The sequence below is a fragment of the Aulonocara stuartgranti genome (assembly GCF_965226115.1).
Source record: "Aulonocara stuartgranti genome assembly, chromosome: 18".
In the NCBI taxonomy this organism is placed as follows: Eukaryota; Metazoa; Chordata; class Actinopteri; order Cichliformes; family Cichlidae; genus Aulonocara; species Aulonocara stuartgranti.
Window position 1 is genome coordinate 36,511,516 of NC_138954.1, and position 27,312 is coordinate 36,538,827.

Sequence of the window (27,312 nt, forward strand, 5' to 3'; positions counted from 1 at the left end):
TGGTCCAGCCTCATCCTCGCCTGGTCCAGCCTCATCCTCATCCTCGCCTGGTCCAGCCTCATCCTCATCCACGCCTGGTCCAGCCTCATCCTCATCCTCATCCACGCCTGGTCCAGCCTCATCCTCGCCTGGTCCAGCCTCATCCTCGCCTGGTCCAGCCTCATCCACGCCTGGTGGTCGTCGGGCATCAGCCTCCCTCTCCAGAACTATTTCATGGTGAGTTGGATAAGTGTGCAGGATTTCTCACACAACTCACTTATTTTTTTCGTCAGCAAATTCACTTGTACCCTGGTGATGGAGATAAGATTTCATTCTTTGTGCAACTGTTATGTGATCGCGCACTACAGTGGGCCCAGGCAGTGCTGCGATCCCACCCCGAAATCTCCTACCCCGATTTTTTTGTCTAAGTTTAAGAGCGTTTTTGACAAAGGATCCGAGGCTGCCGCCGCCGCTCAACGCCTGTTAAATCTCAAACAAGGTAGACGTAGGATGTCGGATTATTCTGTCGATTTCTGGGTTTTGGCTGAGCAAACGGGGTGGGGGAAGGAAGCGCTGAAGAGTGCCTTGCTAAATAACATCTGTGATGAATTGAAAGGCGAACTGATAATGCATGACCTGCCTGCCTCTCTTGACTCTCTAATGGCTCTGTGCATTAAATTAGATGATCACCTTCGGGCTCGCAGAGACCTCCGGGGGCGGGCCTTTCAGGAGCCACGGGTGCTCATGGACCCACCAGCGGGGGAGTGGAGGGCTAAACCCAGTGCTGCCCACAGTGGCGAGCTAAGCAAGGAAGGCGAGCAGCCCATGCAGCTGGGTCGCTCACGGCTAACACCCGCGGAACGTCAGCGACGCATGGTGTCTGGTGAGTGCCTGTATTGCGGCCGTAAAGGCCACTTCATTGCCACCTGTCCATCTCGACCAAAAGGGGGCGCCCGCCCGTAGTTAAGGGAGTACTGGTGGGCGACCTGTCTAGTAAAAGCTCCCTTCCGCGCTTAATGTTACTGGCCAAGTTAACAGTCTGCACAAAGACCCATTCTGTGATGGCGTTAATTGACTCCGGCGCGGAACAGAACTTTATCGATTCAGCCCTCGCGGAAGAATTAGGGGTTGGGTCTGACCCTCTACCTCATCGTTTACATGTCACCGCCTTATCTGGATAGCAGCTGCCTGATATAACCCATGTCTCAGAGCCCGTGTCACTCACACTCTCCGGCAACCACACCGAGGTGCTAAGCCTATTCGTGTTTAAAGCTCCTCAAACACCGCTTGTCTTAGGTCATCCCTGGTTGCGACAGCATAACCCTCATATTGACTGGAAATCCGAATGCGTGGTGGGCTGGGGAGTGGATTGTCACATGAATTGCCTCCGGGCTGCTACTCCGCCCTCCGCGTCTCCTCCAAATAACCTGTCTGAGCCTCCGGATCTCACCTCTGTTCCACCTGTGTATCACAACTTGGCTGAGGTTTTTCGTAAAGATCGTGCACAATCGTTACCACCTCATCGGCCGTATGACTGCGCCATTGATCTTCTCCCAGGCGCCACACTTCCCACCTGTTGCCTTTATAGTCTCTCCCAACCTGAGAGAGCATCTATGGAGAAATACATCACGGACTCACTGGCAGCAGGCATAATCCGGCCGTCCTCTTCCCCTGTGGCAGCTGGCTTCTTCTTTGTAGAAAAGAAGGACAAGTCCCTCCGCTTTCAACACCCATCTGGGGCATTTTGAGTACCTGGTGATGCCCTTTGGGCTGACTAACGCCCCAGCAGTTTTCCAGGCCCTCGTAAATGATGTCCTCCGCGACTTTATCAATCGGTGCGCGTTTGTCTACTTATCTTCTCTAAAACAGTGGCGGAGCACGAGACACACGTCAGACAGATTCTGCAGCGTTTGCTAGAAAACAGACTGTTTGTGAAAAGCGAAAAATGTGACTTTCATGTGGACTCCGTGGCCTTTCTCGGATACATAATAGAGCGGGGTGATCTAAAACCAGACCCAGCGAAAGTCCAAACAGTGCTTACCTGGCCCGAACCCCCAAACCGTCGACAGCTCCAGCGCTTTTTAGGCTTTGCCAACTTCTACCGCCGCTTCATTCGAGATATCAGTAAACTCGCTCTGCCTTTAACCAGAATCACTTCTCCTAAAGTGTCTTTTCAGTGGGACCAGTCTGCGCAGGAGGCCTTCCTACATCTCAAAGAACGGTTTGCTAGAGCGCCTATCCTCTGCCAACCCGACCTCAAACAACAGTTCGTCGTTGAGGTGGACGCGTCAGATTCCGGGGTCGGAGCGGTGTTGTCCCAACGGACGGAGGGTAAGCTCCACCCGTGCGCCTTTTTCTCTCACCGTCTCTCCCCAGCAGAGCGTAATTATGATGTTGGAGACCGGGAACTTCTGGCTATCAAGTTAGCACTGGAGGAATGGAGACATTGGCTAGAGGGAGCCACTCAACCATTCATCGTGTGGACAGACCACAGAAACCTGGAGTATCTCCGAGCCGCAAAGCGACTCAATCCCCGGCAAGCGAGGTGGGCTCTCTTTTTCACGAGTTTCAACTTTTCAATTACTCACAGACCCGGGAGCCGCAATGTGAAGCCAGACGCCCTCTCCCGACTGTATGACTCCTCTGAAGCGGAACCCGAGCCAGGTCCGATTCTTCCAGCCTCCTGCTCCATCGGCACGGTGACCTGGGAAATCGAATCTCAGATTAAGGAAGCTCAGAAAACAGAACCAGATCCCGGGACCGGGCCCCCAGGTCAGTTGTTTGTGCCCTCCTCTGTTCGTTCTCAGGTACTGCAATGGGAACACGCCGCCCGGTTCACCTGTCACCCGGGGGTACACCGAACCATACAATTCCTCCAGCATTACTTCTGGTGGCCCACTTTGGCTCGGGATGCACGGGAATACGTTGCCGCCTGCACGACCTGCGCCCATAACAAGTTGTCTAACCAACCCCCCTCCGGATTGCTACGACCACTACCCACTCCGGGACGGCCTTGGTCCCACATAGCCTTGGATTTTCTAACCATTGTGGACAGGTTTTCTAAAGCTGTCCATTTCGTTGCCTTGTTCAAGCTGCTTACGGCCCTGGAGACCGCTCACTTCCTCACCACGCATGTGTTCCGCCTCCATGGAATTCCAGAGGACATTGTGTCAGACCGTGGCCCCCAGTTCACGTCGCGGGTCTGGAGGGAGTTTTGCTCCGCCCTCGGCGCTAAGGTTAGTCTGTCCTCTGGATTCCATCCCCAGACTAACGGGCAAGCTGAGCGGGCGAGCCACGAACTGGAGGCTGCTCTGCGGTGTGTGCTGTCCACAAATCAAACGACCTGGAGTGAACATCTGCCATGGATTGAGTACGCCCACAATTGCCTGACTTCCTCAGCCACTGGAGTTTCACCTTTTGAGGCGTCATTAGGATTCCAGCCTCCGCTCTTTCCAGCCGTTGAGGGTGACCTCTCTATGCCGTCCGTCCAACACCACCTGCGTAGATGTCGCCGGGTGTGGAGAACCACCCGAGCTGCCCTCCTCCGGACAAAGGCACGTAACAAACAGCTCGCGGACCGCCATCGGACACATGCGGTCCGACAAAAGGTATGGCTGTCCACCCGCTATGTGCCCCTCCGGGCGGAGTCCAAGAAACTGTCTCCAGCTTTTATTGGGCCATTCGAAATCGGTGCGCTTGTGAACCCTGTGTCTGTTCAGTTGAACCTTCCACGCAACATGCGTGTCCACGACGTTTTCCATGTCTCCCAGATTAAGCCCGTGCTCTCCAGTCCTTTGTGCCCTCCTTCCGGGCCCCCGCCTCCCGCCCGGTTCGTTGATGGGCTGCCGGCGTATGGCGTCTCCCGCATTATGGACTCCCGGCGCTGGGGGCGGGGGGTCCAGTATTTGGTCGATTGGGAGGGCTACGGGCCGGAGGAGCGCTCCTGGGTGCCTCGCTCGGCTGTCTTGTGTCGGCGCCTGCTCCGTGACTTCCACTGCCGGCACCCTCGTAAGCCCGGTGGGTCGCCGGGAGGCTCCCGTTGAGGGGGGGTGCTGTCAGGGTCCCTGTGCCTACCCGGTCGGCTCAGTATGGCTACATATGTTTTTGTATTCTTTTTTTTGTTCCTGCTCTCTCCCTTCCCCCCTTTCCCTCCTCCCTCTGCCTGGGCGGAGCTCACCTGTGGGCTCCTGCTCTTGGCCCACGCACCTGTGGCTCATCACGAGTGATCCAGCTCCTTTATAAGATGGCAGCTCTGTGTTTCTCGTCGCTGGACCGTTGCCGACCCTCGTCAGTGTAACCCCAGCTCAATTACTTCTAGAGTGCTTTCACAGCGATTTGCCTTACTATCCCTTCGTGTCTCTGTGTACAGATTCCCTGGACCAACCCCTGTGTTACCCGAGTGAGTGGTGTGTGAAGAGGAGTGGACGGAGTGTGTGTGTGACTATCGGCGTCTTTCCCGTTCGTGGTGTGGACCCCCGGAGCCCGGCTTTCCCCTCACTTTTGTAAATAATCACCTGGTGTATCATAATAAAGACTCTTGTGCTTTCAAGACCTAGAGCCTGCGCGTGAGTCCGTTCAGTCGCAGTGTGACAATTTTTAAACATGTTTCTAAACAGGCTCCACCACTCTGCAGTCTGCCCCCCCAACCCACTACTAGCAACCATCATGATCCCCCGGCCAGCTCCTTTCGCCAACCTACACAGCTATGCGGCCTCCCCAGCAAATAGTCTGCGTTCAGTACCTTTTCTAACGACTGTATGCTTTGAAACAATAAGCTGCATCACAATTACATTGTAATCTTAACTTCAAAACACTAATTTATGCTGCTGAATATCATCTTATTTTGCTTTTTTAGATTCCAGAGAGTCTCAGGCCAGTTCTAAAATTTTGTACTATGACATTTTATGAACAGGCTAAATTGTAAATAGTTCTAACAGATTGAACTACTTGAACATGAATGCAAAATGTGAAGCCATCACTTATGAATATCGTTGTTTTTCTCATCACAATGCTTGTCCAGTTTATCACAAGCCAGTATTCTTTGTGTTATTGTTTTTTTTTTAACAGATGCAGCCTTCTAAAAACGTATAACCATGGGGAGAGAGCTGATCAGAGAAGTCGGGGACCTCCGTGAGGAGTTCAGAGCCTCCGTTAATCTTGCAGCACTGAACCTGTTGATGCCGGTGTATTGCCTCTGGATTAGCCTTTTAACAACATAGATGAGATGAACAATGCAGAGGCAACTCTGCAATGACTAGAGGCAAATGAAGCACTGGTAAGTTCTTAAAGGTTAGGGGACTTTTGTAACCCAGAACTTTAAAAATTGTCCAAGTTGGTTAAACTGCTTAAAAATGGCCTTCTGCTGTATGTTCTGCTTGAATATACAACAGCAGGCTATCGTTGGAAGATCCAACAAATCGGAATAGAAATATATTTCACTGCAAATGGTTTGGCTTATTTATTTTACCTCTAGAAAATTAGGCTTTGAGCTATTCAACTAATGGCTCTTTGGGAATCGGTGAAGCAGCAGTTTGCTGATTTCTGCCTTGTGACTTTCATATTAATCAACCTAGTAGTTTAGATGCTTTCTCCCTGCTGAAGACAATTGACAAGAGGTTATTCATATTTAAGATCTAATTTGGTCTTTTTTTCTTCTTCGTTTTGTTTGTTTTTGTCCTAGTTGGCCTAACTCGACAGGTAAACGCTGTTTCTGAGTTTGCCTTTCCCCGAGCAGTGCAGAAATGTCTCTGCTACGCTCCAAATCGGATAGCTGGTGCAGGATGCCCGATACCGGAGTAAACATTTAAAAAAACAAAACAAAAAAACTGACTTGGACCTAATACATGTAACAAAGAACCTTTTTCATATCATAAATTACTTTGTTATTGATATAGAGATTTCTGTCATTTTTAATTGCATAATGCGAGATGCTTCATATTATAGGGATATTATTATGGACGTGACAAATTGTAAGATAATGTCCAGCATATAAAGGGTATCCTGTTTGTGGATCATACACAGGGATTCAAGGAGCTTTATTTGTCATTCGCATCACATGTTAACATGAGGTGGAACAAAATTATGTACACACGGTCCCGGAGTGAAAAGAAACAAAAATAATGAAGAAGAGGAAGGGTTTTGTTTTGTTTGTTTTTTTTAGTAATAAATAAATAGTTGGGTTTTTTGTTTTGGTTTTTTAACAAACAGAAATGACAAGTAATAAGAAAATACAATAAATAATACAATAAGTAAAGTGCAACAACCTGAGTACCAGGGAACCTCCCCATTTATCTGGGCTTAGGACTAGCACTGGGACTCCACTGGCCTGTGGCTCCCCCATGGCTGGGTTATCAGATGGGTTTCCCATTATTTTCAGTAGCTTTTTGAAACAGTTTTTTGATCTAAGTAGACATGTCAGGCATACATTTTAACAACTATGTAGCTCTTTGTAGTGAGGTAGAATGATTAAACAAAGCTTAGATTTATTTGATCTTTCTCCAAATAGGAGTAAAGACTTTCTGGAGGTGTTACAGAAATGACCAAAACCCCAAAATGAATTGAAATGTTTAACATTTTTAAAAACTGTCTTCTTTTGTTTGGTTCTCTATGTCTGTCACAACAAAAAAAATCACATTTAGAAACTTTAAAATGTCAGATGACACGTGATTACATTCATCTTTTATTTACAGTCTATTGACCTAACCTGTGACGTGTATTGAAAAGCTCTCAATGCTATCTCCCATTCACTCGACCTGCTCTTTAGTGAGTTTGTGTTCAACAGACTGTAAGTGACTCTTTAGAGATTGTTCACTGAAACAGAATGAGCTCGCCGGTCCACTCAGATGATTCAGTAAAGTCACAGGAGTGGAAGGACGAGGTTTCCCACTCACAGAGTCACTGTGGCTTTCCTCTAACAGCCTGGTCATCAGTAGAATCATCATCACTGTCTGCATTTAGATTTTTGTGCCTAACCTCTGTATTGCTTGACATTTATTGTTCCAAAACTGGGTGATAAACCGTGAGGGCTGGATTTCCAATTATAGTGACAAAAAACAGAAATCTTGAAACTGGATTTGGAAAAAAATGGTGACTGAAATTTGAATGGCTACTTTGTCTTCATTACATCAGCAGCAAAGACCTCAAAAAGCTGGATTTTCCTGTTCAACTGGACTAATGTGGTAACCGATGCTGACTCCATCATGCTGTACTTCCAGGTGGTGATACTCGCTGCTACAGTCATGCTGGTTTACTACTGTGAGTTCACTGACACTTTCAGTCCAGCAGAGCAGGGCTTCATTTGCAGAGATCCCACTTTGACCAAACCTGATCCTGGACCTGAGCAGAACAGCCGCATGCCACCTATAATACTGTACTCTGTGGTGAGCGGACTACCTGTTGTACTGGTAAGTCAATAGAGCTACAGAAAGCCATGCATGTTAAAGGACTGTTAGTATCTGTCAGTTAGTCGATATCTGCAGTGGATGGAACCATGCATTATTGTGCATTTCACAGCAGGTAAAATAAGTATTGAACATAAGTATTGCAGCAGGTCTCTGCAGGTGATTTCAGCAGTGCTGGAACAAAGTTCCACAACACCTTCTCAAAGTCATCAATATCTCTGAGCCCCCCACCGTCACGGCAGGGTGAGGCAGGCATGCTGTTCGAGTGGATATGTGCAAACTTTCTCCATGTGTTGGTGTTGTTCCACCTGTATCCTTTATCTGGAAGCTCTGTCCTCCTTCCACACCATACTGATATTCATGGGGAAACTGAGTCTGATGTTCCCATACCTGCACAGGCTCAGTCTCTAATATTCACCCTCTGTAAACACTTTGCTGATGAGCTTATGGTCAGTTTTGTAAATTGTGGTTATTTTAAGTGTCAGAGAGGATGATTATCCAGTGTATGTTTCCTGATTGTGTGATTGACGGGTTGTTAGTCGACGTTAACGGAGTTGCAGTCAGAACCACGCCCATCGCATATAATTTTAAAATACTAAAAAGGTGAAGATGAAACGTGCAATAAGGCTTCATAATGGGATTTCACAAACTGGAGGGTAACATCATGGTGGCTGTGTTTGTCTTTTCTGCTGTTTGTGGTTGCTGTACGTGGCTGTTTGGTAGGCCCCGCCCACCTCTGCATTAGCTCTGCTGATGTTTTCTCTTCAATGGGTCAAAATTAGTGTGTGGCTAAAATAGCAGAGGATGAACCTTCAATATTTTTTTTCTCAACAAAATGTCAAATGCTAATGCTGATACATGATATGGGTTTTACTGCATGTCAATAACATATCACATAAAAACATGTGAACAAATAAAAATTTGATTTAATAGTAACTTTTAAAATCAAAGCTACATCATTGCAGCAAATTACTGGAATATGACAACGCCATCATTACTGCAAACTTTTCAGTACTGTATACTACAGCTAACATTTTCTCCAATTTATTCTTATTTATTTTGTTTTTCATTCTGTTTTTTTTTCTTCTTTTTCAGATTTCAGGGGTGGAAGTAGTCATCTTCCTCTTTTACTACAACTCAAACAACTTTTATGAGCAGGAGAAGGTTGTTGTCGTGGGAGACTGCTGCTATGTTAACCCCATGGTGCGCAGGACTGTCCGTTTCCTTGGTAATGTAAGACCAGCCCAAAATATTCCCACCATTGATTAACCCAGTTGTCGTGTCTGACATTTTTAAAATGTCCTTATAATAATGTTCTGGGCTACTGTAGAGCTAAACACAATTATGGTGTCTCTTCTAACGTTTTAGGATCAGCTATGTTTAAAATGGCCATTTTCACAGAATTTAAATGAACCGTCTATAATGTAGCCTATGTGAGTTATGCAATAGTTATGTTGGTTTAAGTTGTTTACAAATATCACCTGTGTGTCTTTCTGTAGGTGTCTTTGTCTTTGGTTTGTTTACAACAGACATTTTTGTTAGTACTGGTCAGATGGTCACAGGAAGTCTGGCTCCCTACTTCCTGTCTGTGTGCCAGCCCAATTACACTGCTCTCGGCTGCCAGGATACAGCGTTCTTTGTGAGCCAGTCAGATGGCTGTACTGGTGACCCTGATGACATCATCAGAGCCAGGAAGACATTTCCCTGCAAAGAGGCTGCACTCAGTGTCTACTTAGCTGTTTACTTGGCAGTGAGTAGATCTGTCTTTAAATAATCCAACAGTCTTCACCAATGTCAATAAAGTAATATTTGGTTAAAGTGTCAGAGAAATAATCTTCCTTTTCAGATGTACATCATGTCCTGCGTTGGATCTGCAGTGGGGCGTCTGGCTGGGCCCTTTGTCAGCCTCTCATTGGTCAGTCTGGCTTTGCTAACAGGCATCAACAGAGTGGCTGAATATCGTAACCACTGGAGTGATGTTATAGCAGGACAAGGCATTGGTGCTGCTGTTGCTGTCTTTCTGGTCAGTTCCTGTTATTATTAGACTTATTCATATCAGTGTAGACTTCATTAGTGGGTCATTATGAAAAACAGATATGCCAATAAACACAGCATTTTATGGTAGCTCAAACCTGAAGTTAAATGACTGCTTATTTGTAAACATATATATATATATATATATATATATATATATATATATATATATATATATATATATATATATATATATATATATATATATATATATATATATTAGTGCCTCAGCACAGAGGCACTAATCATGGCAGCACAAGAACAAGCTCTGAGTACAAGATCCATAGAGGCTGGGGTCTATCACACCAGGCAAGACCCCAGGTGCAGGCTGTGTAAAGATGCCCCAGAGACAATCCAGCACATAACAGCAGGGTGCAAGATGCTAGCAGGCAAGGCATACATGGAACGCCATAACCAAGTGGCCGGCATAGTGTACAGGAACATCTGTGCCGAGTATAACCTAGAAGTCCCGAGGTCAAAATGGGAGATGCCCCCAAGGGTGGTGGAGAATGACCGAGCTAAGATCCTGTGGGACTTCCAGATACAGACGGACAAAATGGTGGTGGCTAACCAACCGGACATAGTGGTGGTAGACAAACAGAAGAAGACGGCCGTAGTGATCGATGTAGCGGTTCCGAATGACAGCAATATCAGGAAGAAGGAACACGAGAAGCTGGAGAAATACCAAGGGCTCAGAGAAGAGCTCGAGAGGATGTGGAGGGTGAAGGTAACGGTGGTCCCCGTGGTAATCGGAGCACTAGGTGCGGTGACTCCCAAGCTAGGCGAGTGGCTCCAGCAGATCCCGGGAATAACATCGGAGATCTCTGTCCAGAAGAGCGCAGTCCTGGGAACAGCTAAGATACTGCGCAGGACCCTCAAGCTCCCAGGCCTCTGGTAGAGGACCCGAGCTTGAAGGATAAACCGCCCGCAGGGGTGTGCTGGGTGTTTTTTTTTTTTTTTTATATGTATGTATATGTGTGTGTGTGTGTGTGTGTGTGTGTGTATATGTATATATGTATATATATATATGTATATGTGTATATGTACAATCACAGAATGTACATAAGGTGCAGTTGCAGTCTAGGAGTGGGAGCAGTGTGACAGTTCAACTGTTTAGGAGGGAGATGGCGAGGGGAAAGAAACTGTTCCTGTGTTGGTTGGTCCCAGTCTGCAGGCTTCTATACCATCTGCCAGAGGGTAGCAGGTCAAAGAGTCTGTGTCCAGGGTGTGAGGGGTCTGTGATGATTATCCCTGCCTGTTTCCTGGTTCTTCAGAGGTACAGGTGCTGGATGGAGGGCAAGTTTTACTGAAATTTTAGTCATTTATTCAAAGTCAGAAAAAACGGTACAATTTAAAGCACACTTTCAAGCAGCTTTTCAAAATAATTCATCTTTCCAAGAGTAAGTTCAGCACCTTACTTCTGCACATCATTGTGTAACTTGGTCAAACATATTTAGACTCTTTCCTTAATAGAAAACCGATCTAATGGACTAAACTGCTGCAAGATACTCTCACACACACAAGCTGTGCTTGCATGGATGAACATGAATTAATTTTTTCCACTTCGTGAACAACAGTCTTAGTGGGGACAAAGATCTGGGTCACAGAAACAATGTAAACAAAAATAATAGAGCTCTATTTCCCTGCAGTAACAGGGAAGTACTTGCAATCCAAATGGTTGATCCGTGTGAAAGGAATAATTTTGAATGATCAAATGTATTCAACTTTTCTTCTATCTCTTCCTAGGTTGTTTTTGTGGTTCAGTATTTCAAAAAGAGACCTGTGATTCCCCAGAGTCCCTCAGACTCAGGCACGGCTAATACCGATGAGGTTTCCCCTGAAGTCAATCACAATATGGAGACCAGTGATAAGGTAAGGTATAAAGGACTGCACTTTATACCATGCTGTTAGGGCTAGTGGTTGAAAACATGGATAGATAGCAACAGTGGCGTTACCTGTTACCTTCGATACTCCTATATTTGAATCTTAACATTGTATTTATTTATTTATTTATTTATTTATTTTTGGGCATCATGTTGCTTTTTAGAGCCAGAAGCGGCCATATTTGGAAGGTGGAGTACAAAGCCATCAGCTAATGCTAGCAAGCTTGGTTATCAAACTGCATTCATAAATTGACACTTAGTGTTATGTGTTTTAAGTAATCCAAAGTGAAAACCTAAAAAAAACTGTAGAATTTGATTAACCAGAACAGAAGCACAAACGTCCATCCATCCATTCATCGATCCATCTTCTTCTGCTTATCCGGGGCTGGGTCACGGGGGCATAAGCAGAGAAGCCCACCCCTCCCTTTCCCCAGCCATCTCCTCCAGCTTTTCCGGTGGAACACCAAGGCGTTCCCAGGCCAGCCGAGAGATATAATCTCGCCAGCGTGTCCTTGACCTGCCCTTGGGCCCCCTCCCGCTGGAACATGCCAGGAACACCACACCTAGGCATCCCAGGGGGCATCCTTGTCAGATGCCCGATCCACCTCAGCTGGCTCCTTTCAATGTGGAGGAGCAGCAGCTCTACTCTGAGCCCCTCCCGGATGGCTGAACTTCCCACACTATCTCTAAGGGACAGGGCAAGCCACCCATCAGAGGAAGCTCATTTCTGCCGCTTGTATCCGCGATCTCGTTCTTTCAGTCACTACTCACAGCTCGTGACCATAGGTGAGGGTAGGGACGTAGATCGACCGGTAAATTGAGATTGAAATTTTACACTCAGCTCTCTCTTCACCACAACGGACCGGTAAAGCGTCCGCATCACTGCAGCCGCAGCACCAATCCATCTGTTGATCTCCCGCTCCCTTCTCCTGTCACTCATGAACAAGACCCCGAGATACTTAAACTCCTCCACTTGGACCGGGAACTCGTCCCTGATCCAGCGTGGGCTTTTTTTGGGGTGGCTGTAGCTGAGGAAGTAGAGCAGGTCACCTACTGATCAGAAGGTTGGTGGTTCGATCCCTGGCTCCTCCAGTCTGCATGTCATGTATCCTTGGGCAAGATACTAACCCCAAGTTGCTCTCCGATGCATCCATTGGAGTATGAATGTGTGTGAATGTAGTTAGACAGCACTAAGTAGAGCGAAAGTGCTTGTGAGAATGGGTGTGACTGGGTGAATGTGACATGTTGTATAGAGCGCTTTGAGTACTCCGGGAGAGTAGAAAAGCGCTATGTAAGAATCAGTCCATTTACCATTCTGGCTGAGGACCATGGCCTCAGATTTGGAGGTGCTGATTCTCATTCCCACCGCTTCACACTCGGCTGCAAACCGTTCCAGTGCAAGCTGGAGGCCATCACGCAATGAACCCAACAGAACCACATCATCTGTGAAAAGCAGCGATGAGATTCTGAGACTACCCAGGTAAAAGCCTTCCGCCACTTGGCTGCGCCTAGATATTCTGTCCATAAAAATTACGAACAGAATCTGTGACAAAAGGCAGCCCTGGCGGAGTCCATCACCCTTCAGGAACAAGTCCGACTTATTGCCGGCTACGCATACCAAGCTCTTGCAATGGTTGTATAAGGACTGAATGGCCCGTAGCAATGGGCCAAACACTCCATACTCCTGGAGCACCTCCCATAGGACACTCTGAGGGACACGGTCAAATGCCTTCTCCAAGTCCACAAAACACATGTAGACTGGTTGGGCAAACTCCCATGCACCCTCAAGTATCCTTGAGAGGATAAAGAGCTGGTCCAGTGTTCCGCGACCAGGACAAAAACTGCATTGTTCTTCCTGTATCTGAGGTTCGACTAACGGACGGACTCTCCTTTCCAGCACCCTGGCACAAACTTTCCCAGGGAGGCTGAGGTGTGTGCCCCCCTATAGTTGGAACACACCCTCCGGTCACCTTTCTTAAAGATAGGAACCACCACCCCGGTCTGCCAATCCAGAGGTACCACCCCTGATCTCCACGCAATACTGTAGAGGCGTGCCAACCACAACATCCCTACAACATCCAGAGCTTTCAGGAACTCAGGGCGGACCTCATCGACCCCAGGGGCTCTGCCACCAAGGAGTTGTTTAACTGCCTCAGTGACCTTGTGCCCAGGGATTGGAGGGTCATCCCCCTCATCCCCAGACTCTGCTTCCTCCACGGAAGATGTGCCAGTGGGATTAAGGACATCCTCAACTTATACCTTCCACCACCCGACAATTTTCTCCCTTCCGCAAATTGCTACCTTATCGTGGTGGAGGGGTTTGTGTTTGTGTGTCCCAAGGATCCCAGGGGTATGTTGTCTGGGGGCTTCTGCCCCCTGGTAGGGCCTCCTGGTAGGGTCTCCCATGGCAAAATGGTCTTGGCTGAGGGACCAGACAAAGAGTGATTCAGAAGATGCCTATGAGTAGAACACCAAGGGAACAGTTCACCCTGCCCGGGGAGGGTGCCCGAGGGAGAGCATCTGGTGGCCGGGCCTTAGTCCATGGGTGCCCGGCTGGGCACAGCCCAAATAAGGGACATGGGCCCATCCTCTTGCAGGCCCACCTCCCATAGAAGGCACCGTAGGGGTCAGGTGCATTGTGTGCTGGGCAGCAGCCCTTGCGAACCAATCCCCGGCTACCAAGACTAGCAGTCTGGACATGGGATGTCACCTCTCTGGTGGGGAAGGAGCCTGATTTAGTGCGTGAGGTTGAGAGGTACCGGTTAGATATAGTCGGGCTCACCTCAACGCACGGCTTGGGCTCTGGAACCAGTCACCTGGAGAGGCGCTGGACTCTGTCTCAGTCTGGAGTAGAGATGGACCGATCCGATATTACGTATTGGTATGGGTCCGATACTGACGTAAATTACTGGATCGGATATCGGAGAGAAATAAAAAAATGTAATCCAATCCATTAAATATCAAAAAAGCACCTCACAAAACTTGTGACACGGCATAACTCGGCTCATAACCGTAGAGCAGTATGCGTCACGTGATAGAGCGCCTGTGTGTATTTGTAGCCTCGCTACCAAACCAGCATTTCATCTCCGACAAAGTTATCCCAGAGAGAAGTAAAACACGTGTGTAAGTTCATCTCTGAATGTTTGTAAAGCATTCCAGCGTTAAGCTGATCTTTTTCTACGTAGCTGACGGCTGGTAACTGTGCAGGGGCGGATCTAGCAAAGTTTAGCCAGGGGGGCCGATAGGGCATGAACAAGGCAAGGCAAGTTTATTTGTATAGCGCAATTCAACAACAAGGTGATTCAAAGTGCTTTACAGAGACATTAGAAATAAAAACAAATAAAAAGCATGATTTAAAATTGATTAAAACAAGCAAACAAACAAACAAACAAACTAATTAACAAACAAACAAAACAGTATATAAAATCAAAACAGATAAAAGCAGAACAATAGATAAAATCAGTAGTTAAAATGTTAGTTTTGAAATTTAAGCTTAAAAGTGTGGATTTGGTGCTTTATTCAAATGCAGCTGAGAACAGGTGAGTCTTCAACCTGGATTTAAATAAACTGAGTGTTTCAGCTGATCTGAGGCTTTCTGGGAGTTTGTTCCAGATATAAGGAGCATAAAAGCTGAATGCAGCTTCTCCGTGTCTGGTTCTGACTCTGGGAACTGATAAAAGACCGGATCCAGATGACCTGAGGGATCTGGAAGGTTCATACTGGGTCAGGAGGTCATTGATGTATTTTGGTCCTAAACCATTCAGAGCTTTATAGACCAGCATCAGAACTTTAAAGTCTATCCTCTGACGGACAGGCAGCCAGTGTAAAGACCTCAGAGCTGGACTGATGTGGTCCACTTTTTTGGTCTTAGTGAGGACTCGAGCAGCAGAGTTCTGAATGAGCTGTAGTTGTCTGACTGATTTTTTAGGTAGACCTGTAAAGATGCTGTTACAGTAATCAAGCCTACTAAAGATGAATGCATGGACTAGTTTTTCCAGGTCCTGTTGAGACATCAGATCTTTTATCCTTGAAATATTCTTGAGGTGATAGTAAGCTGATTTTGTTATTGTCTTAATGTGTTTTTCTAAGTTTAGGTCTGCATCCATCACTACACCCAAATTTCTCGCCTGGTTTGTGGTTTTTAGATGTATAGATTGAAGTTCTCTGGTGACCTGTAATCGTTTTTCTTTGGCTCCAAAGACTATTACTTCAGTTTTGTTTTTGTTTAGCTGGAGAAAATTGTGGCACAACCAGTCATTGATTTCCTCAATGCATTTACCAAGAGCCTGTACAGGGCCTTGGTCTCCTGGTGACATTGTGATATATATTTGTGTGTCATCTGCATAGCTGTGGTAGTTTATTTTGTTGTTCTTTATAATCTGTGCCAGTGGGAGCATGTAGATGTTAAACAGAGGGGGTCCTAAGATGGAACCTTGGGGAACTCCACATGTGATACTTGTCTGCTCAGATGTGAAGTTACCTATTGATACAAAGTATTTCCTGTTTTCTAAGTATGTTTTGAACCAGTTTAGTACAGTTCCTGAAAGACCTGCCCAGTTCTCCAGTCGTTTGAGTAATATGTTGTGGTCAACTGTATCAAATGCTGCACTGAGATCCAGTAAAACTAAGACTGACATTTTTCCACTGTCTGTATTCAGACATATGTCATTAAACACTTTGGTCAGAGCGGTTTCAGTGCTGTGGTTCTGTCTAAAACCTGACTGGAAGGCATCGTAGCAATTATTCTGTTTTAAGAAGTAACTGAGCTGTTGAGAAACTGCTTTTTCAATGATCTTACTTAAAAACGGGAGATTTGAGATCGGCCTGTAGTTGTTCATTTGTGTCTTGTCAAGATTGTCCTTTTTCAGTATAGGTTTTATTACAGCAGTTTTTAGTGGTTCCGGAAACACACCTGACATTAAAGAAAAGTTGACGATCTGTAACAGGTCTGACTCCAAAGTCTTTGAGACCTTTTTGAAAAAACTTGTTGGCAGGACATCTAAACAGCAAGAGGAGGAGTTCAGTTGACCTAAGATGTCCTCCAGGTCTTTGCTGTTAATAGGGTGAAACTGTTTCATGGTGTTTAAACAGTTTTTTGGTGGACACAGTACATAGTCTGGATCTGCTGTTGATGTACCAATTGCTTGTCTAATCTTTTGGATTTTTTCTGTGAAGAATTTAACAATAGCAACCCCTCCTCCTCTCCTGCTCACACTCTCGTATACAGGGGTAGAAGAGCTTCTCTGTCTTGTAGGAAGTGAAGGCCAGTCGGTTTCAGAGATTTCAGCTCGCTGTGCCCTGCCTGTGATACGTCCTCCCCCTTCCAGGAGACATGATTTATGTCTTGGTTTTGCACCAAGACAGTCCAAGGGGGGATTATCGCTTGAGGATTTATAATAGTGCACAAAGTCTACTTTCTTGGTCATGTTATCTGTGCTCCTTAGCTGTGTACTAGCTTGCTCATCGCCATTGTTTTGAATCAAAGGCAAGGTTGTTTCATTTCCACACAGTCCATTTACCTCCACGTTTACTTCTAAGCGATGAATTTTTGTCTCCAGTACTGCAATCTTCTGCAGGAGGCTGTGGTAGTCATCTGTGGAGAGGGAAGGCATCTTGTTGCTAGTTAGCCTAGCGGTTAGCACCATTCCAGGCTATTGAGGCTGCTCGGTGCCCAGACGCTGTAATCAGCTGTGTTTAGGCCACAGACACACGGAGCGCTGAGGATAAGGTAACTATAAAGATAAGATAAGATAACCTTTATTAGTCCCACACGTGGGAAATTTGTTTTGTCACAGCAGGAAGTGGACAGTGCAAAAGTTATGACGCAAAAATTAGAATACAATAAGAATAAATACAGTACACAGCTGTACAGAATAGAATAAAATAATATACTATATACAGTAGAATAAAATAGAATAAAAATATACAATAAGATAAAAATAGAATACGAATGCTATATACAACTGAGTAAAAATACAACGATGCCAGAAAAGATTATTGCACTTAGTATTATTGCACATGTGTGGATGTGTGTGTTTGTTCAGTTAAAGTCTTTGTTGTGGAGTCTGACAGCAGTGGGGAGGAAAGACCTGCGAAATCTCTCCGTCCCACACCGTGGGTGCCGCAGTCTCCCACTGAAGGAGCTGCTCAGTGCTGTCACAGTCTGCTGCATGGGGTGGGAGACGTTGTCCAACAGGGATGACAGCTTAGCCGCCATTCTCCTGTCACTCACCACCTCCATTGGGTCCAGAGGGCATCCTAGAACAGAGCTGGCCCTTCGGATCACCCTGTTCAGTCTCTTCCTGTCCCCAGCAGAGATGCTGCCGCCCCAGCAGACCACACCATAAAAGATAGCAGAAGCCACCACAGAGTCATAGAAGGTCTTCAGGAGTGGGCCCTCCACTCCAAACGACCTGAGTCTCCGCAGCAGGTACAGCCTGCTCTGCCCTTTCCTGTAGAGGGCGTCTGAGTTATGAGTCCAGTCCAGTCTGTTGTTCAGATGAACACCAAGGTACCTGTAGCTGTCCACAGCCTCAATGTCCATACCCTGGATGTTCAGTGGTTGCAGTGGAGAATGCTTGTGCCTGCGGAAGTCTACCACCAGCTCCTTGGTTTTACTGGCGTTGATCTGGAGGTAGTTCAGCTGGCACCAGTCCACAAAGTCTTGAGTCAGTCCTCTGTACTCCTTGTCGTCCCCATCAGTGATGAGGCCGACTATTGCAGAGTCATCAGAGAACTTCTGCAGGAAGCACTGGGTGGAGTTGTGGGAGAAGTCTGCAGTGTAGATGGTGAAGAGGAACGGAGCCAGAACCGTTCCCTGTGGGGCCCCCGTACTGCAGACGACCCTGTCCGACACACAGCCCTGAGTCCTCACATACTGTGGTCGGTCGGTGAGGTAGTCCAAAATCCAGGTAGTGAGGTGATGGTCCACTCCAGAGTTCTCCAGCTTGTCCTTCAGAACCGAGGGAAGAATAGTGTTGATGGCACTGGAGAAATCAAAGAACATGATTCTCACAGTGCTTCCAGCGGTCTCCAGGTGAGAGAGGGAACGATGTAGGAGGTGAATGACGGCATCATCCGCTCCAATGCCAGGCTGGTAGGCAAACTGAAGTGGGTCCAGTGATGAGCTTATTAGGCGCCGAAGCTGAGCCAGGACCAACCGCTCCAGGGTCTTCATCAGGTGGGATGTCAGAGCCACCGGCCTGTAGCTGTTGAGGTCCTTGGGGCGTGAAGTCTTTGGCACTGGTACAACACAGGAGGTTTTCCAGAGCTGTGGGACTCTTCCCAACCTCAGGGAAGAGTCCCACAGCTCTGGAAAAATGTTGCTGTTTCTGTTAAGAACACTTTGGTCCTAATGATCTATAAGTGTCCAGAAGCTATCGCAGGTAAGCTCATACGGAAAAAAGGGAAAAAAGTCAGCATAAAAATCAATAAAAATCAATACAAGAAGCAAAGCATTTAAAGAGCAAAGAGACGAAGCGTCCACACTCACAAAGGGGGAAACACAAACAGGGAAAAGGGGGCACAAAGACATACTTTTCTTTCTTATTCTCATTTAAAATGTCTAGCTTTTAATAAATAATTGTCTGAATCTTACACCCAAAGTTTTAATCTGATGTAAAGTATATAGAAGTCCATTACTGTATATAGTAACTGTTAAGTCTAATATACCCCAGTAAGCTATACTACTTTTTCCTTTGGGAAGGTACCATCTGTGCAGTCTGCAGTTCTGTTGAAGAAAGATGTTGAATCTATTTAATTATTCTTGAAAAATAATTAATTTTGGTGCATTTTTTTTCACACTGCATCAAATTAAAGTTGATTACGTCGATTAAGCATCATGAGGTGGAGGGTGGGTGGTGGTTCCCTATTTTATTTATTTTATTTTTTTGCTGGGAGTTTGCAACCCTATTAGTTAGCAGAAATATTAAGCAACCTAAGTACTCTTTAAAATACCAGAATAGGAAGAATGGAGCAGGTTTAAGTTTATTAGATTGATCAGTATTGCTGAACTGTGAAATATTTTGGGTGCAGTGTATTTTTTTTTACATACAGGTCTAACAGAATAGCTTTAATGTTGTTGTTTATTTAAACTTGAGTATGAACTTATACAAAATGCAGCAAGATATTAAAAAAACAGTTTTATTGATTAGAAAACACATTATATCGGATTCATATTCGTATCGGTATCGGACATAAAAAAGTGGTATCGTGCCATCTCTAGTCTGGAGTTGCCCCTGGTGAGAGGCGGCGGGCTAGGGTGGGTATCCTAGTATCCCCTCGGCTTGCTCCCTGTGTGTCTGGGTTTCTCCCAGTGAACGAGAGGGTTTGGTCCCTGTGCCTTTGGGTCGGGGAACGGGTCCTGACTGTCATCCGAGTGATGGTTCAGAGTACCCAGCCTTCTTGGAGTCCCTGGGCGGGGTGCTGGAGAGTGCCCCGCCTGGGGACTCCAATGCTCATGTGGGCCACGACAGTGAGACCTGGAGGGGTATGATTCGGGGGAACGGCCTCCTGGATCTGAACCCGAGTGGTGTTATGTTGTTGGGCTTCTGTGCAAACCACAGTTTGGCCATAACTAACTCTATGTTCGAACATAAGAGTGTCCATAAGTGCATGTAGCATCAGGACACCCTAGGCCACAGGTTGATGATCGATTTTATAATCATATCACCAAACCTGTGGCCATATGTTCTGGACAACCGGGTAAAGAGAGGGGCTGAGCTGTCAACTGATCACCATCTGGTGGTGAGTTGAATCAGGTGACGGGGGAGGACACTGGAAAGACCTGGTACACCTAAATGTATAGTGAGGGTGCACTTGGATTGCCTGGCAGAGGCCCCAGTCCGTGAGATCTTCAACTCACACCTCCGGCAGAGAGTCAACAGCATTCTGAGGGAGACTGGGGGAGACCACCCAGGAGGATATATTACTTATGACATAATACTATTAAAAAGACTAAAAAAGGCACTAACGTCACAAACAAGATGGAGAGGTCCAGTTCAGTGACTTGAATACGTGGAAGTAGAGTCAGTAAGGACCAAACTTTTTGCACCAGACTACAGATGCTGAAGTTAACATCAGTGTCTGTCAAGTTACTTGAAAAAAGTAATCAGTAACTAATTACTGATTACTTCCCAAAAAAGTAATCCCGTTACTTTACTGATTACTTATTTTCAAAAGTCTTTAGTTACTTAGTTACTTTTTAAAACATGATTTATCCCCTGAATAGGTACTAAAGCAATAGATCTTTTAGCCCAATTCTACTTTTTCTACATAATCCATCATACAAAATGTAATCAAATGAAAAAGTCTCTTTTTAAAACTTGTTTTATTAGTTTTAATCTTTTAACTTTATGCATCAAGCAAACATTAAATTATATGCAACATTCTCTGACTGGAAGAAATTTGTTTAGCATTTAAACCTATTTTCTGCACATAAAATAAAATTGTTTTTTTGTGTTTACACTCAGTCTTTCAAATAGATGCAAGTAAAACACAGCAGAAAATAAATAAAGTCAAAGACTCAGCGGTCCTGTTGCTCTATTTTCACCTGTAAAGCAGGAGTGGGCAGGCGGATATTTGCCCTGGTGCAGGTGAGCCGCAGCGGTCAGTGGAAGGATACGGCAGTTTCTCTGTGAATTTCACATTCCCGTGGCAGCGCACTGTCGGTGCTTGCTCGGACGTTTAGGGGTTTGTTTCGCTGTAAAAAGAAATTTTCTTCCCACACAGTGAATAGCGGACGCTAATGATTTTGTCACTTTTTACAGAATCAAACTCAAAGTAAGGTCAGTACTTCCACGCTTTAAACGCTGCACGCTCATACTCTCTGCCACACTTGTTATATTATCCATTGTTGATCTGCACACAGCTGTTGCCACGAACATCACACTCGCTTACGTCACTGTCACGAGACACTCTTGCAAAAAAATCACGGTTTTAGTAACGCAGTAACGCAGCATACTAACTGGAAAGTAACAGTAATCTAATTACCTTTTTTGCAATAGTAATCCCTTACTTTACTGGTTACTCGAAACGCGTTACTGCCCATCTCTGTTTTTTTTTTTGTTTTGTTTTTTTGCCTGTCCCATTTGGTTCTTTAGCCGTCAGAATTGTTGTCTGAAGACCAACAAGGATACCCAATGGATTTATTTTGCCAAATGGATCATCATGGCCTTGCCGTATTGGTCCATTTGATCGACCTTTGTTTTTATTATTTATTATATTTTATTTTCAGATGTTACAGACGGGACAGACATGAGTGAGGGATAGGAAAGGGAGAGAGAAAGAGGAAGGAAAAGAAAAACAGAAGGGGAGAGGGACAGTGAAAAAGGGAAAAAAAAAATCTCCTGGATCACCTGTTGAGAGAAGAAGAATAGAAAACAAGCAAAAAAAAAAAAAACCAAAGCAACATACTAAACACAACACCATCGCATTAATCTAGCTAAGTGTAAACAGCAGTAAATACTAAATATTCAATGTTGTTGTGCAGCACGCAGGACAGACAGCGCACAATGTGCTTTGAAGTAGAAGCCAAGAAAGGTGTAATTTAAGTCTACGAACAGTGAACACCCGTGTGCATACCTGTGTGGATCAGCGTGCTTGTATTCAAATGGTTTCCACATGTAATGGTCTGCAAGAGGATGTAGAGAGCCATAGCCCCGCCCCCCAGGGCATGAAGCAGGCATGGAGGAGATCCAGGCCCCAGACATCCAGAGGTCTCAGAGTGCGAGAGCCCAAGGAGGACCACCGGAGGGGCATCCGTGCCACCCTCATGGGAAGGGCTGAGGATCCCCAGACGAGGTGTCACCCAGTAGCCACCGAGCAGAAGCTAGAGGGGGCTGCACCGGCGTGCCCGCCGGCTCTGCCGGCAGCCAGCTGTGCCAGAGTGAACCGAGCCGCAGGCCCGGAGGCCCGAGGGCCCCCCGCACCCCGGAGGAGGCCTAACCGAGCAACAGGCGCCAGGCCCCGCCAGGTAGCCACTGGGAGTGACGCCGTTAACGTGCCCACCCTCAAGGCCCTATATATATGTGTGTGTTATGAGAGTGTGAGTAATGTGGATGTCTAAGTTGTGAGATAAAATTGAGGCACAGGTGGCCAGAAGGGGACAGGGGGGGGGGGGGGGAAATGTCTCCCCTGCACCCTTGTGACACACCCGCACCCCAAGGCCCTACCTGTGTGGGTGAGTGTGGTGGAGCGGGAAGAGGGAGGTAGTCGGGGATGGGGAGGAAAAGGAGGGAGGGGAGGATGCCCCTCCCTAGGGCCAGCTCCCCCGCTGACCCCAGTAGGCACCCCCGTCCTCTGGTACCCACCAAGGCAAGGGAGCCCAGGTCCATCCAGACCGGGGCCTACGGTAGCACTGCCAAGCCCCACAGGACCCGGGGCAGCCCACCCTACCCCACCGCAGAGGAAACTGTACCCACCCCAACATTCAATCGTCTCCCAGACTACACAAGACAACAGACACCCAGGTTAAGTTTATTCTCCACCTCTCCTATGTGTCTCCCCCACCTGCAGAGTGGACTCCTGCAAGGATGGAACAACCTCCCCGCCAGTTGAAGAGCCCCCCCAGTTAGGCCGATGCACAAGAGGCCCCCTGCGCCAGGGCTGAGCCCTTGTGCACCCACCCGCCCACAACCTCGGTGACACACCGACGAGGACCGAAGCCCCCAAGGCCCAGCCAGAGCCCTAGCACGGAGGCGAGGCACCCCCGAGCCCCAAACCCCCACGCCTGCCCCGGATCCACTCAGGGGCAGCCAGGCCACCAGGCCAGTAACCTACATCCACCAGTACAGACCATCCTCCAGCCCCGCTGCACGCAGCCACGAGGAGAACAACCTCTGAGAGCGACCAGAGCCACTAACCAGGTTATGAACGCAACGGGGTAAGCCCTCCAGGGATAACATCTCTAGGGGTCCTCCAGCCGCCCTAAGCCCGTCCCAACTCCATATCAACCACAGTAGCTAAGGCGGGACCAAACCACGACCCCCTACCCCCACTAGGTGATGGAGCCGATCAAAGGAGCCCAGAGGGATTGATCTAATGTGGTGGCAGAGGCTATATCGAGACTAATGTGATCTATTAGAAGGTTTCTATATTGGCTAGAATTAAGATTATTTTTATTTTTCCAGTTCATGAGGACCGTTTTCTTGGCGATGCATAGGGCAGTAAAAACCATGTGGACTGTATTAGTTTCTGTAGTGACCTCATCCAATTTTCCCAACAAGCATACTAAAGGGGAGGTTGGAATTTTACATTTCAGACACTTTGATAAGTCTTCACATATCTCGCGCCAAAACTTCTGCACTGGTGGACAGAACCAAAGAGCGTGGATGTAATTGTCTGGTGAATTGGTTTGGCAGTGTGAGCAGTTGTTGGAAGATGTAAAGCCCATCTTGAACATCCGATGACCTGTATAGTGCACTCTATGTAGTATTTTGTACTGTATTAATTGCAGACTGGGATTTTTAATCAATTTAAAGGTTTTTAAGCATACCTGAGACCAGAAGTTTAGGTTTAAGCTGACTGATAAATCTGCTGCCCATCTCTGGTTAACATACAACTCTATGGTGGCTTCATTGCTTTTAGAGCGAGCGATAAAAACACCATGGAAAGAAATTGAGACTTACCCGGAATCATTAGGGCAAGATTTACTGTCAGACTTGTTAAGGGTACAGATAAAGGCAGGTAGGAAGGTACTTAACATAAACAAATGTGAATATTCAAACAAATGTTGGCTTGTGTCATGCACTACAAAACCTACGCTAGGAGCACAGAGATAAAAGAATAAAGTTACGTTGAAACCAAGCACACCATTGTTTTTCTTGTGACATTACCAATAAGTTTGATGTGTCACATGGCCCTCTTCCTATTGAAAAAACAAAAGTTGTATCCAAGATGGCCGACTTCTAAATGGCCACCATGGTCACCACCCATCTTGAGGAGTTTGCCCCCTCACATATACTAATGTGCCACAAACAGGACTTTAATAATATCACCAACCATTCCCATGTTATTACGGTGTATTCATATAAATGGCCTACCCTGTAGTGAAGCCACCAGAACATCCTGTGGAGAAAGGAGATTCTGTCCTGGGTGAAGTTAAATTTGCTGTGTGTGCACAGTGGATTACCTGGAATCTTGCTGCTGTAGGAACATAAAGTCTTTTGAGTGGTCCTCCCCCATTATCACAGTCAGTCTGCTGGTCTGTCCAGTCCCAAAATGCCTCAGGTCACTATGCCAACAATACAGCTGGGGGGCCGGATGGACTCCAGGAGGGAGCATCCAGCGTCATGTTTCATATTTTCTATATTTTAGTCAATATTTAATCAATGCAGGCAAACCCTTTGTACATATTTATACTAAATCACTTTTTCCTGCGTCTGTCGACATGGTGTCTGGCCAAACCAGTCAAGGCTCAGGCTAGCTGTCCCACTCCCATCTCCCCATACCCACACTTCAGACAATGAACAAAGTCCACTGATATCAAAAGAATGGGGTGAGTTCTTTTATGTCAAAAAGGCCCCATGGTTAAATTAATTTTTATTCTGCACTATTTATTTGGTAATAATACATTATCATTATGTTGGATTATTATATTGGAGAAGTGTGCTTTGCTCTGCAAATATTTTGGAGTGTGCGAGAGCTTTAAGTGAAACTGATTTGAGATCCACAATATCTCATGACAGAGATATATATCAGTCGGCTACACTTTGCCTGAAAATTGACAGCCAAAGGATTATTTAATTTATCTTTGCTAATGCTTACTTAAAATACTAAAATATTATTATGTTGTCAATGCAAACAGAGTATTATAAATAAAAATCTGTAACCTTAAAAAAAAATTTTTACATTCCACAATTCCATTCAAAACGTTAATGGATATATTGTGTTTGATGTGAAGATACCAATCAATATTAAAAACTAAATAACATTGATCCATGTCTGCACAGTGTTATATTTTTAGGATTGGCATGCGTTGGGGCCCAAAGTCATTGGGGTTTTTTTTATTTTGCTTTTGCTTTTGCCACGGGTCCCATATCCCTGGTGGCACCCTGCTCCTACCCCAGAGTCCATGGCATTAACTTCCACAATGAATTGTTTGGATTTGTCAGACTGGATGAGAACTAGCACAGATGCAAACAGTCACTTCACACAGTCAAACACTTGCTGTGCTTTGGAGTGGAATGGGACCTTGAGGGAAGTGAGACTCTCACTAATGTTCTTGACCAACGATACAAGTTTGCAAACCCCAAGAAGATTTTCAGCTGTTTGCATGTGGTTGGCTCCGGCCAATCCACCACCTCCTGAGCCTTTAGAGTCTGCCTTTACGTGCCTCCTCTCAATGATAGAGCCTGTGTCTGACTTGATGAACTGAAGTAAATTGTAAGATTCAGTTGACTCCAGATAGTATTAGTGTAGCATTAGCTTACCTGCTTGTCGCTCCGCCCCCCAAGCCTAATTCTGTTTTCCTCAGTGGTTTTGCTAACTTACTTACCCACCTTTCATCTGTCTCCCCACGTGTTAGTTTGATGGGAGATTTCAACATTCATATGGTAAATGGCCTGTATTTATATAGCGCTTTACTAGTCCCTAAGGACCCCAAAGCGCTTTACATATCCAGTCATCCACACATTCACACACTGGTGATGGCAGCTACATTGTAGCCACAGCCACCCTGGGGCCAGAGGCGAGGCTGCCGGACACTGGCGCCACCGGGCCCTCTGACTACCACCAGTAGGCAACGGGTGAAGTGTCTCGCCCAAGGACACAACGACCGAGACTGTCCAAGCCGGGGCTCGAACCGGCAACCTTCCGATTACAAGGTGAACTCCCAACTCTTGAGCCACGATCGCCCCATATAAATAATAATAACCTTCTGCTCACCAGAGACTTTTCCTCCTGTCTTGAGGACTTCGAATTCAGTTTATTGACTTTCCCACTCACTCCAAAGGAGACACCTTGGACTTGATCTGCTGTTCTGGTCTTACTCCCTCTAATCTTTCTGCTTCCCATAACTGACCACTTCCTCCTTTAATTTAACCTCCCTCTCTGCTGCTCTTTAACCAAGCCAACCTATCTCATCTCACTCCACAACATCAAGAACATTGATATGCACATTCTCACTGCCAGTTTGGATAATATTCAGATTCCAGACTTCTATTCTACTCCTGATGATTTGGTGTTATATTTTAATAATTGTTTAGTCATTGTCCTTGATTCTCTGGCTCCTGTAAAAACTCACTCTGTTTCCTTCGCTTCTTCTGCTCCCTGGTTTACCTTTGACCTCCGAGCTCTGAAGGCCAAAGCTGTGCAGCTAGAGCATAGATATAAGAAATCTGGTTTAACTGTTGATGAAGAAATCTATACATGCCATGTACTCCAGTATAAAGACTCCATCAACCAGGCCAAACAAAGCTTCTACTCTGGTATTATCAGTTCTTATGAGGGTAACAACAGGATTCTGTTTTCACTTCTTGACAAACTTCTTAAACCCTCTGATGCTTTACCCCCACACTTCTATTCTTCTGAAACCTGTAACTCCTCGATTCTGTTTTTCCCCTCTCCAGAACCTTTTCTCTATTTTGAGCCGTTTTCCACTTTTCATCTTCATCATATATCTGAGTTTATATGTAAATCAAAGCCATCATGTTATCTTGACCCTATACCTACAGGGCTTGTGATATCCTGCCTCTCTTCCTTACTCCCACTCATCTCTGCTATCATTCACTCATTACTCACCACCGGTATCGTTCCCTCCTTATTCAAGATAGCTTCAGTCACTCCTATACTGAAAAAACCTTCCTTGGATCCTAACAACTTTAACAACCTCCGTCCAATTTCTAATCTACCCTTCATCTCTAAAATACTTGAAAGAATAGTCGGAGCTCAACTTCATTCACACCTGGTTAATAATAACATCTACGAGAGGTTTCAAACTGGCTTTCGCTCATGTCACAGTACAGAATTTCTATTCTAATTTTTGCGTCATAACTTTTGCACTGTCCACTTCCTGCTGT

General features: G+C 46.0%; 1 protein-coding gene across 6 annotated transcripts; it reads left to right on the forward strand.

Annotated features, from left to right (window-relative positions):
• Window positions 1-171: 171 nt before the first annotated feature.
• On the forward strand, window positions 172-22,862 carry LOC309693625 (phospholipid phosphatase-related protein type 5-like). Of its 6 annotated transcripts, none has more exons than XM_082513044.1 (8): window positions 172-216; window positions 5,047-5,254; window positions 7,194-7,382; window positions 8,475-8,607; window positions 8,879-9,129; window positions 9,199-9,402; window positions 11,160-11,285; window positions 22,811-22,862. In XM_082513044.1, exons 3-8 carry the CDS (start codon window positions 7,218-7,220, stop codon window positions 22,850-22,852), a joined length of 921 nt encoding a protein of 306 aa, XP_082369170.1. In that variant the 5' UTR covers window positions 172-216; window positions 5,047-5,254; window positions 7,194-7,217; the 3' UTR covers window positions 22,853-22,862. The 6 variants fall into 6 exon arrangements, with proteins under 6 accessions (XP_082369170.1, XP_082369168.1, XP_082369169.1 ...); XM_082513042.1 differs by lacking the exon at window positions 172-216 and adding an exon at window positions 796-862; XM_082513043.1 differs by lacking the exon at window positions 172-216 and adding an exon at window positions 2,261-2,310.
• The last annotated feature ends 4,450 nt before the right edge of the window (window positions 22,863-27,312 follow it).

Coding starts and splice junctions, on each gene's coding strand:
- LOC309693625 (XM_082513040.1), top strand. CDS start 7,179: ATGCTGTACTTCCAGGTGGTGATACTCGCTGCTACAGTCATGCTGGTT. Junction 7,383..8,474: donor GCGGACTACCTGTTGTACTG/GTAAGTCAATAG, acceptor CTTCTTTTTCAG/ATTTCAGGGGTGGAAGTAGT. Junction 11,286..22,810: donor ATATGGAGACCAGTGATAAG/GTAAGGTATAAA, acceptor CCCCACCTGCAG/AGTGGACTCCTGCAAGGATG.